Raw genomic sequence first — 16,568 nt, 5'->3', positions numbered from 1 at the left:
TCTGATAGGGGAGGTTATGGGCACAGTAGAATAAATGCAGACTCTTCCTCTGATAGGGGAGGTTATGGGCACACTAGAATAAATGCAGACTCTTCCTCTGATAGGGAAGGTTATGGGCACACTAGAATAAATGCAGACTCTTCCTCTGATAGGGAAGGTTATGGGCACACTAGAATAAATGCAGACTCTTCCTCTGATAGGGGAGGTTATGGGCATGCAACCTATTGCTAGAATAAATGCAGACTCTTCCTCTGATAGAGGAGGTTATGGGCATGCAACCTATTGCTAGAATAAATGCAGACTCTTCCTCTGATAGAGGAGATTATGGGCACAGTAGAATAAATGCAGACTCTTCCTCTGATAGGGGAGGTTATGGGCATGCAACCTATTGCTAGAATAAATGCAGACTCTTCCTCTGATAGGGGAGGTTATGGGCACAGTAGAATAAATGCAGACTCTTCCTCTGATAGGGGAGGTTATGGGCACAGTAGAATAAATGCAGACTCTTCCTCTGATAGGGGAGGTTATGGGCACACTAGAATAAATGCAGACTCTTCCTCTGATAGGGAAGGTTATGGGCACACTAGAATAAATGCAGACTCTTCCTCTGATAGGGAAGGTTATGGGCACACTAGAATAAATGCAGACTCTTCCTCTGATAGGGGAGGTTATGGGCACACTAGAATAAATGCAGACTCTTCCTCTGATAGGGGAGGTTATGGGCACACTAGAATAAATACAGACTCTTCCTCTGATAGGGGAGGTTATGGGCACACTAGAATAAATGCAGACTCTTCCTCTGATAGGGGAGGTTATGGGCACACTACCTATTGCTAGAATAAATGCAGACTTTTCCTCTGATAGGGGAGGTTATGGGGGTTATGGGCATGCAACCTGTTGCTAGAATAAATGCAGTCTTTTCCTCTGATAGGGGAGGTTATGGGCATGCAACCTATTGCTAGAATAAATGCAGACTCTTCCTCTGATAGGGGAGGTTATGGGCACAGTAGAATAAATGCAGACTCTTCCTCTGATAGAGGAGATTATGGGCACAGTAGAATAAATGCAGACTCTTCCTCTGATAGGGGAGGTTATGGGCACAGTAGAATAAATGCAGACTTTTCCTCTGATAGGGGAGGTTATGGGCACACTAGAATAAATGCAGACTCTTCCTCTGATAGGGGAGGTTATGGGCATGCAACCTATTGCTAGAATAAATGCAGACTCTTCCTCTGATAGGGGAGGTTATGGGCATGCAACCTATTGCTAGAATAAATGCAGACTCTTCCTCTGATAGGGGAGGTTATGGGCACAGTAGAATAAATGCAGACTCTTCCTCTGATAGGGGAGGTTATGGGCATGCAACCTATTGCTAGAATAAATGCAGACTCTTCCTCTGATAGGGGAGGTTATGGGCACACTACCTATTGCTAGAATAAATGCAGACTCTTCCTCCGATAGGGGAAGTTATGGGCATGCTACCTATTGCTAGAATAAATACAGACTCTTCCTCTGATAGGGGAGGTTATGGGGGTTATAGGCATGCAACTTGTTGCTAGAATAAATGCAGTCTTTTCCTCTGATAGGGGAGGTTATGGGCACGCTACCTATTGCTAGAATAAACGCAGACTCTTCCTCTGATAGGGGAGGTTATGGGCACACTACCTATTGCTAGAATAAATGCAGACTCTTCCTCTGATAGGGGAGGTTATGGGCATGCAACCTATTGCTAGAATAAATGCAGACTCTTCCTCTGATAGGGGAGGTTATGGGCATGCAACCTATTGCTAGAATAAATATAGACTTTTCCTCTGATAGGGGAGGTTATGGGCATGCAACCTATTGCTGGAATAAATGCAGACTCTTCCTCTGATAGGGGAGGTTATGGGCACACTAGAATAAATGCAGACTCTTCCTCTGATAGGGGAGGTTATGGGCACACTACCTATTGCTAGAATAAATGCAGACTCTTCCTCTGATAGGGGAGGTTATGGGCACACTAGAATAAATGCAGACTCTTCCTCTGATAGGGGAGGTTATGGGCACACTAGAATAAATGCAGACTCTTCCTCTGATAGGGGAGGTTATGGGCACACTAGAATAAATGCAGACTCTTCCTCTGATAGGGGAGGTTATGGGCACACTACCTATTGCTAGAATAAACCCGACTCTTCCTCTGATAGGGGAGGTTATGGGCACACTACCTATTGCTAGAATAAATGCAGACTCTTCCTCTGATAGGGGAGGTTATGGGCATGCTACCTATTGTAGAATAAATGCAGACCTTTTAAAACACAAAAGCAAGATCTGTTTAATGTCCCTTTAAGGCCAATTGTAGATGGCGTTTGACTTTTGAAAAACAAACGTAGCAAAAGGTTTAAACAAAATACTCTAATATGTTCTATGCGAGTGATAGAGCAATAATAAAAAACATGCTGTTAAACTGCTGAAAGAATCAAATTAAGTCCGCTCCAGAGCAGCAATGCACCACTGGAAGCAAGCTGATCACAGCCAGTGAGCCAATGACAAGAGGCATATGGGTGTAGCCTCCAATCACCAGCTACCTTCCAGTAGTGTAGGATATGTATATATTATTTTCAACAAAGGATGCCAAGTGAACAAAGTAAATCTGATAATAGAAGTGAATTTAAAAGTACTTAGATACTCTGGTCTCCCAAGCTTCCATCTGCCCCCACTCCAATTCAGCATAAATGTCTCTGCCAGGCTTTCCTTTGCGCCACATCTGCTGTACCTCTTTGCCTACACCTCCACCCAGGGTCAAGATTTTAAGTTTGGGAAGCCAACATACAAAGCCCTCACTGCACCCCCCTATCTCTCTGCCCTTGTCTGCAAATATTCCACTAGCCACCCCCCTCCGCTCTGCCCAAGACCTACTTCTTTCCTCATCTCTCATTACTCCCTCACACTCTTGTCTGCAAGTCTTTTCTAGAACTGCACCTATCACCTCCTTGCCTCACCCTCAGACTTGCCTTCAAGTGTTGCTTAAAAACATACCTGTTGAGGGACACATACAAATCTCTCATGATACACATAGTGCATGCAACTTTCTCATTTACTCCTATACATTTTTCTTCGTTCTCTTGGTATCTTTATTTGAAAAAGCAGGAATGAAAAAATGAATATGAGTAAAATTACAAATTTGCTTAAAATTGGATGCTCTAGCTGAATCGTGAATCTCTACTTAAATTTCCTTCAACCTACCCACATACTTCCTTTAGAATGTAAGCTCACGAGTCCACCTATCCTGTTGATCACTTTATGTAAAGATGGATTGCAGCTCACAGCAACCCTACCCTTATTATTTACGTAAAAGTCTTCAATTATTGTACTCCATAACTGTTAATGTTACAGCGCTACCTAATATGTTGCCATTTTATAAACTATTATAATATATGCTCCATCTGAATCACAAAGAAATTGGACCTTCTTATACCTTTCATTGGCTATGTTATTCTATAGCAACACAAAAGAAATATCTTGTAATCACAAGGAGGGGGTAGATTAGTATAAAACAAACAATTACGTTTTGTATTTTGTACTTATAAGTACAGATTTCTATGCGTTTTTGGAACAACCAGTGTACTTAAAATTACCATTTATGCTGTGCATATTTAAACACAATTTATACCCGTGTAGTTTGCACACATATTTTTATTTATTTGATAAAATGCAATTTTTAGTGAACTATTTGTTGCGATTTTTGATGCGCTTTAATACAATTTTTTTCCTACATATTTGTGTGTTTATGGTTCAATTATTAGTTTTGTATGATTTTTAAATTATGAATTTCATTGTGCACTTTTGGAATGTATGCATCTCTTTCTCATATGTAAATAAAGTATACAGCGCTTAGCAAGGCAGTGTTTTTCAGGGTAAAAGTGGCTTTAGATCAAGCTTGTCCAACCCACATGCGGCCCAGGACAGCTTTGAATGCGTTACAACAGAAATTCGTAAAAACATTTTGTAAAACTGGATTGCGTGGTTCTCGAGCGCAAACTTTGTATAATGCATAGAGTAGCGCTGCAACAACTAATAGATATAATCGATTATGAAAATAGTTGTCAACGAATCTCATAATCGATTATTAGGCTTTGATATTGATATATAGTCCTTAGCGCTTTTGACTTTTCTTTTATATTTTTAATTCATTGTAATATGTTCCAAATTCAACCTCAAAGTATATATCTGCTATTTTAAGTGCGGACTAGATATTTTTTCCCCTAACCTTTATAGCTGGTTATTTAATACCATTGCATATAGATATTCAAGATATTTTTATGTTAGAATGAAGTCCAGGCTTACTTTGTTAACCCCTTAAAGACACATGTCGTAAAGGGGTACATCAAACACAAACTGGTCGTTAACCCCTTAAGGACAAGGCCATTTTTCACCCTTAAAGTGAAGGTCAATTTCGATTAATTAGTGTCCGGTTTTTAATAAACCTATTAAAAAGAAGGGCACTTTAATTCATCAAAATTGACATTTCACTAGATTTCTTCAAAAACTTACCTTTTAATCCTGACAGCAGCTCCAGAGAATCCCCGTCCATCGGAAGCCTCTTCATACGTCAAAAATGACGGATCAGGCTTCCTCCAATCACGGCTTCCCCTCGGGAGAATCATGGCCTGAGGCAATGCTGTGATTGGAGGAAGCCGGATAAGCCATTTTGGACCCGCAAAGAGGGCTTGCAACGGACGGAGGAAGCGCTGCAGCGGCTGTCAGGATTAAAAAGGTACGTTTTTGAAGAAAACAAGTGAAATGTCAATTTTGATGAATTAAAGTGCCCTTGTTTTTAATAGGTTTATTAAAAACCGGGCACTAATTCATCGAAATTGACCTTCAATTTAAGGGTAAGAAATTGAAAAATGGCCTTGTCCTTAAAGGGACAGTATACACTCATTTTCATATAACTGCATGTAATAGACACTACTATAAAGAATATGATGCACAGATACTGATATAAAAATCCAGTATAAAACTGTTTAAAAACTTACTTAGAAGCTGTCAGTTTGGCTCTGTTGAAAAGGTAGCTGGAAAGCCCACTGCAAGTGGCAAATAAGACACTCCCCCCCTCCCCCTTCTTTTGCATATGAAAAGACCCTTTACACAAACAGGAGCAAGCTGGAGTAGGTAGTCGAGCGTATTCACATAAAACTTTGGGGCTTGGTTAGGAGTCTGAAAATCAGAGCAATGTTATTTAAAAATAAGCAAAACTATACATTATTTTAAAAAAAAAAAAAAAAACTTTATGGGCTATATAAATAGATTATCTACAAAACATTTATGCAAAGAAAAAATGAGTGTATAATGTCCCTTTAAGGGGTTAAGAGGCCTCTTGCATTGGTTAACATTGATAAATATCCCACCTTGGTGAAATTGACAAAACCCTACTTATGCATCTCAAGCACCTCAACACCATGTGAGAGCCAGGCGCATGTGGTGATTTTTGCATTTGAATGCAAAGTTTCTGAGAGTGAATAACAGAATGTTATTAACAGTGATAGTCTACATTTTTGTAGCTCTACCTCTTTTGAAACAGTTTGTTTTATTTTGCTTGATTATAAAAATGTGTTCTGCTGCCAGTTAAAAACAGTTGTGTTAGCGTTAAGTTTTATAACACTCAGTATGTGGATTTTATTTTAAATATAGGATTTTTAGAGAGGAAAAAAAAAAAAAAAAATAGTCGATCAAGATTTTTTTTTCTGACAAATGTCAGTTATGTCTATTTCACTCCCCCTGTTGTATCGTGTGACAGCAATCAGCCAATCACAGATGCATATACATATATTCTGTCAATTCTTGCACATGCTCAGTAGGAGCTGGTGGCTCTAAAAGTGTAAATATAAAGACTGCACATTTTGTAAATGGAAGTAATTTGGAAATTGGTTTAAAGTGTAATGTTCTGAATCATAAGATAAGATAATTAGCCCTAAAGTGTTTGTCTCTTTAAAGGCACAGTGTACTGTAAAATTGTTTTCCCCATAATGCGTTTCCAATGACTTGTTAAACCAGCAGCAGAGTATAATATATAAGTTGTTTCTTCAGGTTTATTTTTGTATATAAAGTTTGTTTTGTTCTTTGACACCACAACCAATTAAACTGGGCTGAGCGTGCAGGAAATTAGATCTCGTTATTTTATACACATGTAAATATCTTAGCTCTGTTTATATACCCAACTCCAATACTCAGAGATCAAATAGAAAATAAAAGGGATAGAAAGACCAACATTGAAATTTATAGGTGCATTCTAGTGACTGTTTTTCAGCAGCATATGCATATATCCTGCGAGGGCCTGTGTACCAGTATTCAAACACTATGCAGAGAGGTGGCCAAGGTGTGTATTGCGTCTGAAGATGTAATTTGTGTCATACAAGCCCCTGCTGACCCTCTGAGAAGGTGTAGTGTTTGGATACTAGTGCACAGGCCCTCACAGGATATGTGCGTATGCCGAAGATAAACAGTAATAATTTTTATTTCAAATTGCGATTTTTGACCTATCCCTTAAACATTTTTCTTATCTCTACTAATTCACACGGAGTGTACTTTCTTCTGCTGGCTATGTTTGCATAGATTTTTTCATAGCCAAGTAAGTATTGACATTTTCAGTATGGGTGGAAATACCTTAGGGAAAAGCAGCTATTTTTAAAGTGACAAAATAAGGGTAAAAGGATTTGTAAAGAATTTAAAGTGAATGTAAACTTGAGCATACTCTCTCAAATCATAGGATAGAATTTGAAAGAAAAAAAATAATAAACTTTCATTCATCAAATTTGTAGTTTATACTGATTAGAGCTGGGCGATATGGGTGAAAAAAAAAAAAAGAAAAAAAAAAAGCGCAATTTTTAAAAAAAAAACGTGTTTGCGATTTAATCGCGATTTTATTAAAAATTACTATAACACCTTCATTTTTCAATAAAACGTTTAACACTACAGAATCTTACTGTACAGGTTTCTCAATGTCCAATACACTCTTGGAGCATAAAAATACAAACCACAAAAGAAGATTAAAAAAAAAAAAAAAAAAGTCAGTAAGGCACTATAAAGTATTTGTACAATACTCACAACTTTGAGCTGTCCCTCCGCCACACCACTGCTTGACTACCCCCACACTACTCCCAGATGACTCCCACACACTCTTCCATCTCTTCCAAAATGGCCGATTCGCGGGCATTCTCAGGTCCGCCCACTGGTCTGCCACTCATCCTCCCTCTCAGCCTCCATTTTCAGGAAAATGAGGATTTTTTTATTTTTTTAAATTGCGTACTCTCGCGGTTTTAAAACCGTGGCGATTAATCGTGGTTTAAAACCGCATCCGCGATTAATCGTGCAGCCCTAATAACAATAAGATGGCCGGAGGAACAGCGCTTATTGTTATAGCATTAAAAAGGTAAAAATCTCAGATCAGTATATGCTACAAATTTGATGAATGGAAGTCTCACTAATTTTTTTTTAAATTCTATCCTATGACTTGAGCGAGTATGCTCAAGTTTACTTTCACTTTAACACACTCCAGCAGGCAAAACGGATAATTGGGAGCAAATTAAAAAAAAAGGGTAGAAAATGTTACAGTACACTGTCCCTTTAAGTGAGCAAGTTAGACATGACAGTATAAGATATTTATTTCACTGGTGGATCTAGACAAAGTGTTATTTATACATAACTGCAACTACTCTTACGAGTTTCATATTTCTCACCAAGGAGGTGTTTGACATTTTCCATTTCAGGGAGAAGAATACCCGTGTAACAATAACCATTTACTAGTATTGTGGAATGAACAATACTACTCTACGTATACAGCTACTGTATGGATGGGCATTTTAATAACCATATATGGAAAATAGTGTGAATTGCTGTAAATTATAGAAAGCTAATATTCGATTATAAATACTGTACTAGCAGGAGGTTTAGGATTCAGTGATAGACTAACAGGAAGCCATGAGCCTGGGATCTGCTGCTGATATTTAGCGCTGCAGAATCTGTTGGCGCTCTACAAATAACTAATAATAAATATCTTCCACAGAGACTCACTGAACTATTTCCAACAACACTCTGGGCGCAGACACACAGAATATTTTATGATATTGCATGCAGCATTATTTGAATAAAGCTTGTAATTGAGAACAAAAAAAAAAAGAATTTAACACAAGGGATATTATACTAAGAAATATTCTGTCATGTAAGAGTGCTTTCTAAGCATGTGAAAGTTTTTGAATGCAATAAAGATGTTTATTTTGATAACTAAACTGGAAGTACGTGTTTGCGCATGTAGGAGATATTGCTCACTGGCTGAAAAAGTACAGCTGCCCCACGTCTTATAGCAGGCTTTCAACTACAAAATCAAATGCCTAGCAACATCTATTTATCCCCCCCCCCCCCAAAAAAAAAAAAAATCCAGTGCATGTATATTATAAAGGTAAATAGATATCTCAGACTGAAGTGAGTTCACCAGCTTCGCCTTTGTTTTCAGTCTGACTGGAAAATTTAAAGGAGTGACTAACACTTTCTAAACTGAACTTTCCAGAGACCAGAGAGAGTTCTACGGTTTTAGTGCTTTTCTTTTAAGAGTCAAGAAAAACTTGTTTTTTGCTGTGATTTTTTTTTAAAACAAACACCACACACACACACACAAACTGCAGTACTGAAACCATCAGGAGGCAAACTCATGTATTTCAAATAAAATAAAGGAGCCATTTATACACAATTTAATACACTCCAGCAAGTAAAATGCATTATTAGAAACACTTTAAAAAGGGAAATAATTTTATAGAGCGCCAACAGATTCCGCCGCACTAACAATATCTTGAATGTGCCATATTTGGTAAAGGGGACGGATTTATATTACATATAAAAATAAATCATAGTTATAGATGTATTTGTAGCAAATGGGCCAGATCTATAACCGGTTTGACATGTGCCCTATTTTCCAAAATATAGATAAATCATTTTCTTGTACTTTGAATCTACAACATCCAGACTTTCCACCCTATTTAACATCTCACACTCCAGTTTTTGTGGTACCACCTCCACTGAAAAGCTGTTCCCGTGTTAGAATACACCTTTTGGGAATGGATTAGCTTTGACCCTCTTAGAATTTAGAAAACTAAATACTTCTGATATACACTAAACACAGAGCAAATATAAATCTAGCTAAATGTATTTTAAAGTGAGATTTAATCTTTATTGCCCACGTTTTTAGTTGCCAAAAACACTCAAGTCACGTAAGTTGCACAAACAGCTAACATTTACATTGAAAGCAACATTCAAAGCTGATACAAAAACAAATATTTGGTGAAATTTTAAAGGGAAAATATCTTGGGCCGGTAACTGCTTTGTTTCTGGCAATAAAGTTGAAAATCTAATACAGAGCTTTATGTAAACTGAATTTATTTTGCAAACTCAAGTGGGTAGTACTGTGCTTGGTTTTAACTTTGTGTAGAAAAAGCTTCCTTCCTTTAAAATGGTTGGAACTAAGAAGTTTAAAAGCTCACACCCAGCTATAAACAGAGCTTTTTTGCCTAAAGGACCCCCCTGAGGAAGTGTTATGTGAAACGCGCGTCAGGGGGAGCAGCATAGTCTCTTTTTAAACCTGTAGGTGTGCTCCGCTTAATACAACCTGCCTTAGATATAATAGTCAGAGCTCCCGCTATAGAAAGAGCTTAGCCTCAGCTAGATGGAAGGCTATGAAAACAGTTAACTCCCAATAGCAGGAGCCTAAACAGATTAAAGGATTGTACACAGTACTTCTCAGAGGCAGTATAAATATTATTGCTAAACAAAGGAGTTTAAGTATTTTCAACTCTGTATGTGTGTTTTGTGCCTGTTTGTTTAAAGGGACAGTAAACACCAGAATTGTTGTCGTTTAAAAAAAGGTAGATAATCCCTTTATTACCCATTCCCCAATTTTGCATAACCAACACAGTTATAATATACTTTTTACCTCTGTGATTACCTTGTATCTATGCCTCTGCAAACTGCCTCCTTATTTCAGTTATTTTGACAGACTTGCATTTTTGGCCAATCAGTGCTGACTCCTAGGAGCTTCACGTGCCTGAGCTCAATGTTATATATATGAAACACGTGAACTAACGCCCTCTAGTGGTGAAAAACTGTCAAAATGCTTTCAGATTAGAGGCAGTCTCCAAGGTCTAAGAAATTAGCATATAAACCTCCTAGATTTAGCTTTCAACTAAGAATACCAAGAGAACAAAGCAAAATTGGTAATAAAAGTAAATTGGAAGGTTCTTTAAAATTACATGCTCTATTTAAATCATGAAAAACATTTTACTTTACTGTCCCTTTAATAATCCTAATAAAATAGTATGAATGGGAAGTATGTGAATTACCTATAAAACTAAAATTGCACTTAATAAAATAGTTGGCACATTTAGATGTGTTTTTCAGTAATATTGTATAGAATTGCTGGTAAACCTAATCAGTCTAAACAAAAAGTGGAATTATAAAACGGTTTTCCAAAACACAACAAAGTGCAAATTTGCAAACACTTAGTATAAACTATTACCTAAAGGGCCATAAAGAAGAAATAATTAAGTTATCTAATGGGCCAAAGCATTATCTTATTGCACAACTGCTGGTAGAGAACTGTATGTTTAAACACAACTGGTGATTGGAGGATACACACAAGTTCCCACGGGAACAGGGCTCCCAATTCCCCCTGTATTTGTTTGTTAAATTTTGTACTGTCCTTTTATCTTTGTTACCCATGGACAGCGCTGCGAAATCTGTTGGCGCTTTATAAAGAATAATAATAACCCTCCACTGATTGGCTCAGCAGTCATGTTCAGCTCAGGATCAGTAATAACTTTAACCACCGCAGAAGAGTTAAATGGTTAATATAGTTCTCTGCAAGCAATATTGCAATAACATTCTAGCACATCAGAGCATTTTATTACTGCAGTTTAAAAAAAAAAAAAAAAAACACAACAACACAGACATTAAAACATTGAGAATGCAAAATACATTTTTTATCATATGTGGGAAAATCAGTTTGCAATATATTTTCATTTTTGTGTCCCATTTTCCTATAGTTTTAATTATGAAAATAATTTTGGATTTTAAAAGTGGAATTGCAAACTCCAGACTTAAAAAGGACATCAAACACTAAATACATTTCATGCATCTCCCTCTAATTATGGATGCTGCCATTTTGGAACCTAAGTTTTCACTGCAAGTATCTAAAGGAGAGTTACTGCACATGTGCAAACACAGCAGCACTGCAATGCTGTGAAAGATAGATTTCAAAACTGCAGCACCCATGACGGGAGGGTGTCAGGGAATAACCGCAATACTATGCTTATAAAATGTATTTAGGGTGTAAAGTTCCTTCAACATCGCTATATTCCACATGGTTATTGGTTGCACACTCTAGTGTCCCATTTATAGCCGTCTCTAAACGGACTCAGCAGAGAGGGAAACTTGTAACTCCCCCCCCCCCCCCCAATAATTAAACTAATAGAATTTTTAAAGCATATCTAAATATTATTCTCAATGTTTATCTTTTCTTTGTATACCTAATTGTGTGTAGCTTCCTTTTGCCAAATTGCTGACAGAGTAGCAGCTAAGACAGGGAAAAAAATTAAATAAATAAGAAAATACTTACACCTCTTTTGCTAGCTTCATCATTAAGTGCAATTATCCAGGCTTTCAACCACTGGTTCCTCCAGCTACTTAGAGACAAAATCCAAGAAAGCAAAGAATCCGTTTCCCCATGTGCACTAGAACCCAGAAACCTTCTACGTGTCCAGAATGTGCCAAAAGCATATTGACCCAAATACACAGCTAATGTGACAAGCGCTGCAATAAATACGGATCCCAGAACAAACCACTGTGCTTCACCAAGCCAAGACATGACATCCAGCCCTTTCATCCGCAAAACACAAGTGGCTACAAAACATATACATACAAAAATAAAACTATTTAAAAATTAATAGCTAGGTATGTGTAAAAAAATAAAATAAATAAAGTCAAGATAAAAAACCATCTGCGAACTTCATGTCTAGTCAGTAAACCATGATGCAAACCTTCTGAGAGGATAACGGTGTGAATAAAGTTTCTGGGATTTACACATCTCCATTTCACAGTTAATGTTTGGGCAAATTGAGAAAAAAAAAAAATAGCTAAAAAAATCCCCTTGATGAAGCAATTGAGGAAATGTGTAGAAAAGCTAAAAAGGTCTGATTGTTTCCCAGCATCCCTGGTCCTTAAGGGAAAACAACAATACCATGCCAGCGAAGTTGGCACAGGATAATGAGAAAGTCCCTGGCTTCATCTTGGCCAAGGGAACGCAATCATATTGGTTGTCTTCTTGATAGAGCTGCAGGGAAAAAAAAAAAAATATTCTGAAATCAACAAGAGCAATTCTTCCTTTCTTGCAGTGCCCTCCAATTGTTAGTAGCTCTGGGACATATACGATATCCGGAAAAAATGCATTCTTCCTGGAACACCGGAGATTCTCACCATTCTCTCTGTAGACAGCAGTGCAAAGTTCTTAAAGGCACAGAAGGAAATACTGCAAAAGATGAACAATATTACACAAAGTAAATCTATATTTAACTGCACAAAAAGGGTTATATTTTAGTCAGGGAGAGAAGAATTGTTTTTACACATGTGAAGAAACCCCAGCTCTGTATAAAGAATACACACCCAGTAAACATAGTGGGTATAAATTGCAATAAGTTTCTAAATAAACAAAAACTCACAGAAGACATTCAACAAGAAAAGAATTCAATTTGTCAGATCACCATTGTTTATTTTCAGATGACGTAATCCGATTTGTTAGAAAACAAAGAATACCTTAGAGTGTTTATATCACATGAGAAAGGCCAAAAAAAAAAAAAGAATTTTTTTTATTAAGAAATGTATTGTTTTTTTGGGATTGAACACATACTAATACAAAAGGCCAAATGTCTGCGGTTTCCACACTCATTTCTCAATAATAATGATTAAAAAGGGACATGAAACCCATTTTTTCCTTTCATAAATCAGACAGCATGCAGTTTTAAGTAATTTTCAAATGTATTTCTATTCTCTAATTTGTATCATTCTCTTTGTATCCATTGTTGAAAAGTATACCTAGGTAGGTGCAAAAGTTTCCAACAGGTGAAAGCCAACGACAGGATGCATACATGTGCAGCCACCAAACTCCCAGTAGTGCATATAGATTATAAAAGTGGAAAGTTGTTTAAAATTGTATGATCTATCTGCATCATGAAAGAAATATCTTGGGTTTCATGTACCTTTAAGTGGGGGGGGGGTTAACTTTTGGGTGCCATTAATGACTGCAATGCATTCTTGTATAATGCGTCACAGCCCTATTTGAAAGCAAGGAGCTAATATTCTTGGTAACCAGTGTAAATACCCTAACATACCATGATATACCAGTATTAGGTTTCTAACTTCCTCTGGACCTCTATAGACAACTTATTTAATGTAAATATAAAAAAAAAAAATTATATGATTTTTCCCTTGGCATATTTTTGAAAGGGACATTCTGATGAAAAAAAATAGAATAAAAAAAAAAAAATGGCATGCTCCAATTTGATAAAGCAGGTATTCTTTTGCTTTACTGCACCTAGATGACTGTGCTTAATGCAACACAGGTAAAGTCTCACTCAGGAAGCCACAAGTTATTGTTTACTACATGCAAATGCCCCTCTGACTTGTTTACAGTTCCTAAGTAGGGCTTTATGTGTTCAACCCACAAATGAAAATAGTGACAACATTGCAGAAGAGGTAGGATGGCTTGTTGAAATACGGTGATGTTAAGTTTAACATTTGTTAACCCCTACATATCCCTAAAACCTCTAAGCCTTTCTGTAAACTGCAGCATGCCATTTTGGAGTACTGTGGTAAGCATTACTTGGCATTAATTTACATTTGTTGAAAGATATCACTACTGCACTAATCACAACAAAAAAATAAAAAATTGGAAAAAAAAAGTTGTCCATGACATCAGCAAATGTTATATTTGCATGTAGTGTGTGATGCCAATGAATAACCAAATATTGTCTGCAAATTATGAAAACAAAGCTTGGTTAGTTTGCATCATCAGTGAAGCAATAAGTAAAGTGCAATTTACTATTAACTGCAAAAAAAACATGTTAAATTAAAAGTGAAACCTAGTTTACACAACAGACAGCCTATGGATAGCCAACAATGACTAAAACTTACTTCCTGGTGAAACAAACAGGAACTCTGCACTTATTGTTAGAACTGGAGATGTTAACGGACAGAAAAAGTGCCAAATTATGAGCAAACACTGGAGCCCGGCAGAAACTTGCTATAGTAACCTCTTACCTGCAATATTTTGCCTAAGGGTTAAATTGGCAATCCTGAAGATCCAGATATTCATAAAAACAGTGCAGTGAATAACAAACAAATTGCACTAAACTATTTAGCACTGAAAAACTAATTTCTAATGTATCCCTACTAAGCAAGTGTGAGACAGCTGGATAACAAATATATGGTCAGATTAATACACACTAAGGTCCCTACTGTGATTTCCAGTAATAAAATCACAACAATGAGTTCCCAAAGCGACTAGCTCCATACCAAAGATAGCAGATGTTAAATTAATCCCAGTGCTACATTAACATCCTAGATAGTAATGAACTGAAAACAGTCCATTTAGGAAAGGTTTAGTGACACACTGCACAGACTATAACCACAAAACAGACACCATACCCAGACAGGTGGGTGCACCAAGAGCTTGCTTGTTCACATGGTAAAGTGAGCAAACATCACGATACCTAAAAAGATACTAGCACTGTGCCCAGACCATTATCAGTGGGACAATGGTACTACGCAGAAAACATAAAGTACCCATGACAGCCACAGATAGGTGCACAATGAAACAGCAGGAAATTCATGATAAACAGTCAGGCACACAATATTGTGTTGCAGATAGAATTATACAAATACATAGCAAGGGCTAGAGGGTAGTAGTGGGCAGTAAGCCATACAGACAAGTGACACTGCCAACTTGAAGGGCACCCTTCAGAAATGGGAGAGACTATGAAAATAGACAAGTATGTAAGTTACGTAATTAAACCCAGGCGTTAAATGACCTGGCTATTCGCAGTCACATTGATGCACATCATCCAGACTATACAAACAGAATATAGTGCAGCCTTACACCATGCTCTGGTGCACAGAGACAGACATTCTATGTAGGTCATGCACAAGACACTAAATACACACAGCAACTAGACTCCACATACTAGGGGATACAACATGCAAGATGTACCCAGCACTCAGGGACACACTTGCAAGATACACACAGTGACAAGGAACCAACACAAATACTTAAGGACACACTAACATAAAAGATACAAAAAAAAAACATACACTCATACTATACAAGGCACGGAGGCAGAGTGTCACCAGACCCAGTACACAGATACTCAGGGACACAAAAACATAAGTTACACACATGTAATGAAAGATATACACGAGACACATACACTCATACTATACAAGGCACGGAGGCAGAGTGTCACCAGACCCAGTACACAGATACTCAGGGACACAAAAACATAAGTTACACACATGTAATGAAAGATATACACGAGACACATACACTCATACTATACAAGGCACGGAGGCAGAGTGTCACCAGACCCAGTGCACAGATACTCAGGGACACAAAAACATAAGTTACACACAAGACACACATGTAATGTAAGATATACACGAGACACATACACTCATACTATACAAGGCACGGAGGCAGAGTGTCACCAGACCCAGTACACAGATACTCAGGGACACAAAAACATAAGTTACACACATATAATGTAAGATATACACGAGACACATACACTCATACTATACAAGGCACGGAGGCAGAGTGTCACCAGACCCAGTACACAGATACTCAGGGACACAAAAACATAAGTTACACACAAGACACACATGTAATGAAAGATATACACGAGACACATACACTCATACTATACAAGGCACGGAGGCAGAGTGTCACCAGACCCAGTGCACAGATACTTAGGGAGACAAAAACATAAGTTACACACAAGACACGCATGTAATGTAAGATATACACGAGACACATACACTCATACTATACAAGGCACGGAGGCAGAGTGTCACCAGACTCAGTACACAAATACTCAGGGACACAACATGCTTCATACCTGTGACTCAGCAAGTCCCCCTCACCACACACGCCAGTCAGTAGCCTCAGCACTGCTGACTACCAGCGGCTCAGCCCCGGTCTGCCCTGTGTGCATAATGAGAGCCTCCCAGGCCAGGCTGGGGCTGCTGCAGGGGGAGGGCTGGACTGTGCACTTATGAGAGTGGGAGGAGGGTTTATGATCCTAACCCTTCCCTTTCCGCATGCTCATTGCTTAACTCATTGGCTGCCAGAAAGTTGTAGAATCTTAGTCTTCTCTTGCAATCAAGGTGTTAAATCGGTGTTTAAGCCACGCACCTCCAGAATGTAATGCAAGTCAGCTTTCTCTAACGTATTAGGTGAAAATCCGGACACACTGACAACTCCAGCTCCATGTCAGCAA

The 16,568-nt window shown here is 37.8% G+C and overlaps 1 protein-coding gene across 3 annotated transcripts in view; it reads right to left on the bottom strand.

The window, feature by feature from the left end:
- Positions 1–16,306, bottom strand: part of C2CD2 (C2 calcium dependent domain containing 2) — a 376,932-nt gene extending 360,626 nt beyond the window's left edge. For all 3 annotated transcript variants that reach the window (XM_053705898.1, XM_053705900.1, XM_053705901.1), the window contains exons 1-2: positions 16,188–16,306; positions 11,639–12,547 (exon numbers count right to left, since the gene is read on the bottom strand). In XM_053705898.1, the coding sequence (XP_053561873.1) occupies positions 11,639–11,905 (267 nt within the window). In that variant the 5' untranslated portion in view covers positions 11,906–12,547; positions 16,188–16,306. The remainder of the gene's footprint in view (positions 1–11,638; positions 12,548–16,187) is intronic.
- Positions 16,307–16,568: the final 262 nt, after the last annotated feature.

Source organism: Bombina bombina, chromosome 3 (genome assembly GCF_027579735.1).
Source record: "Bombina bombina isolate aBomBom1 chromosome 3, aBomBom1.pri, whole genome shotgun sequence".
In the NCBI taxonomy this organism is placed as follows: Eukaryota; Metazoa; Chordata; class Amphibia; order Anura; family Bombinatoridae; genus Bombina; species Bombina bombina.
Note: the sequence above shows the minus strand (reverse complement) of the source record. Positions and strands in the feature narration are given on the sequence as shown.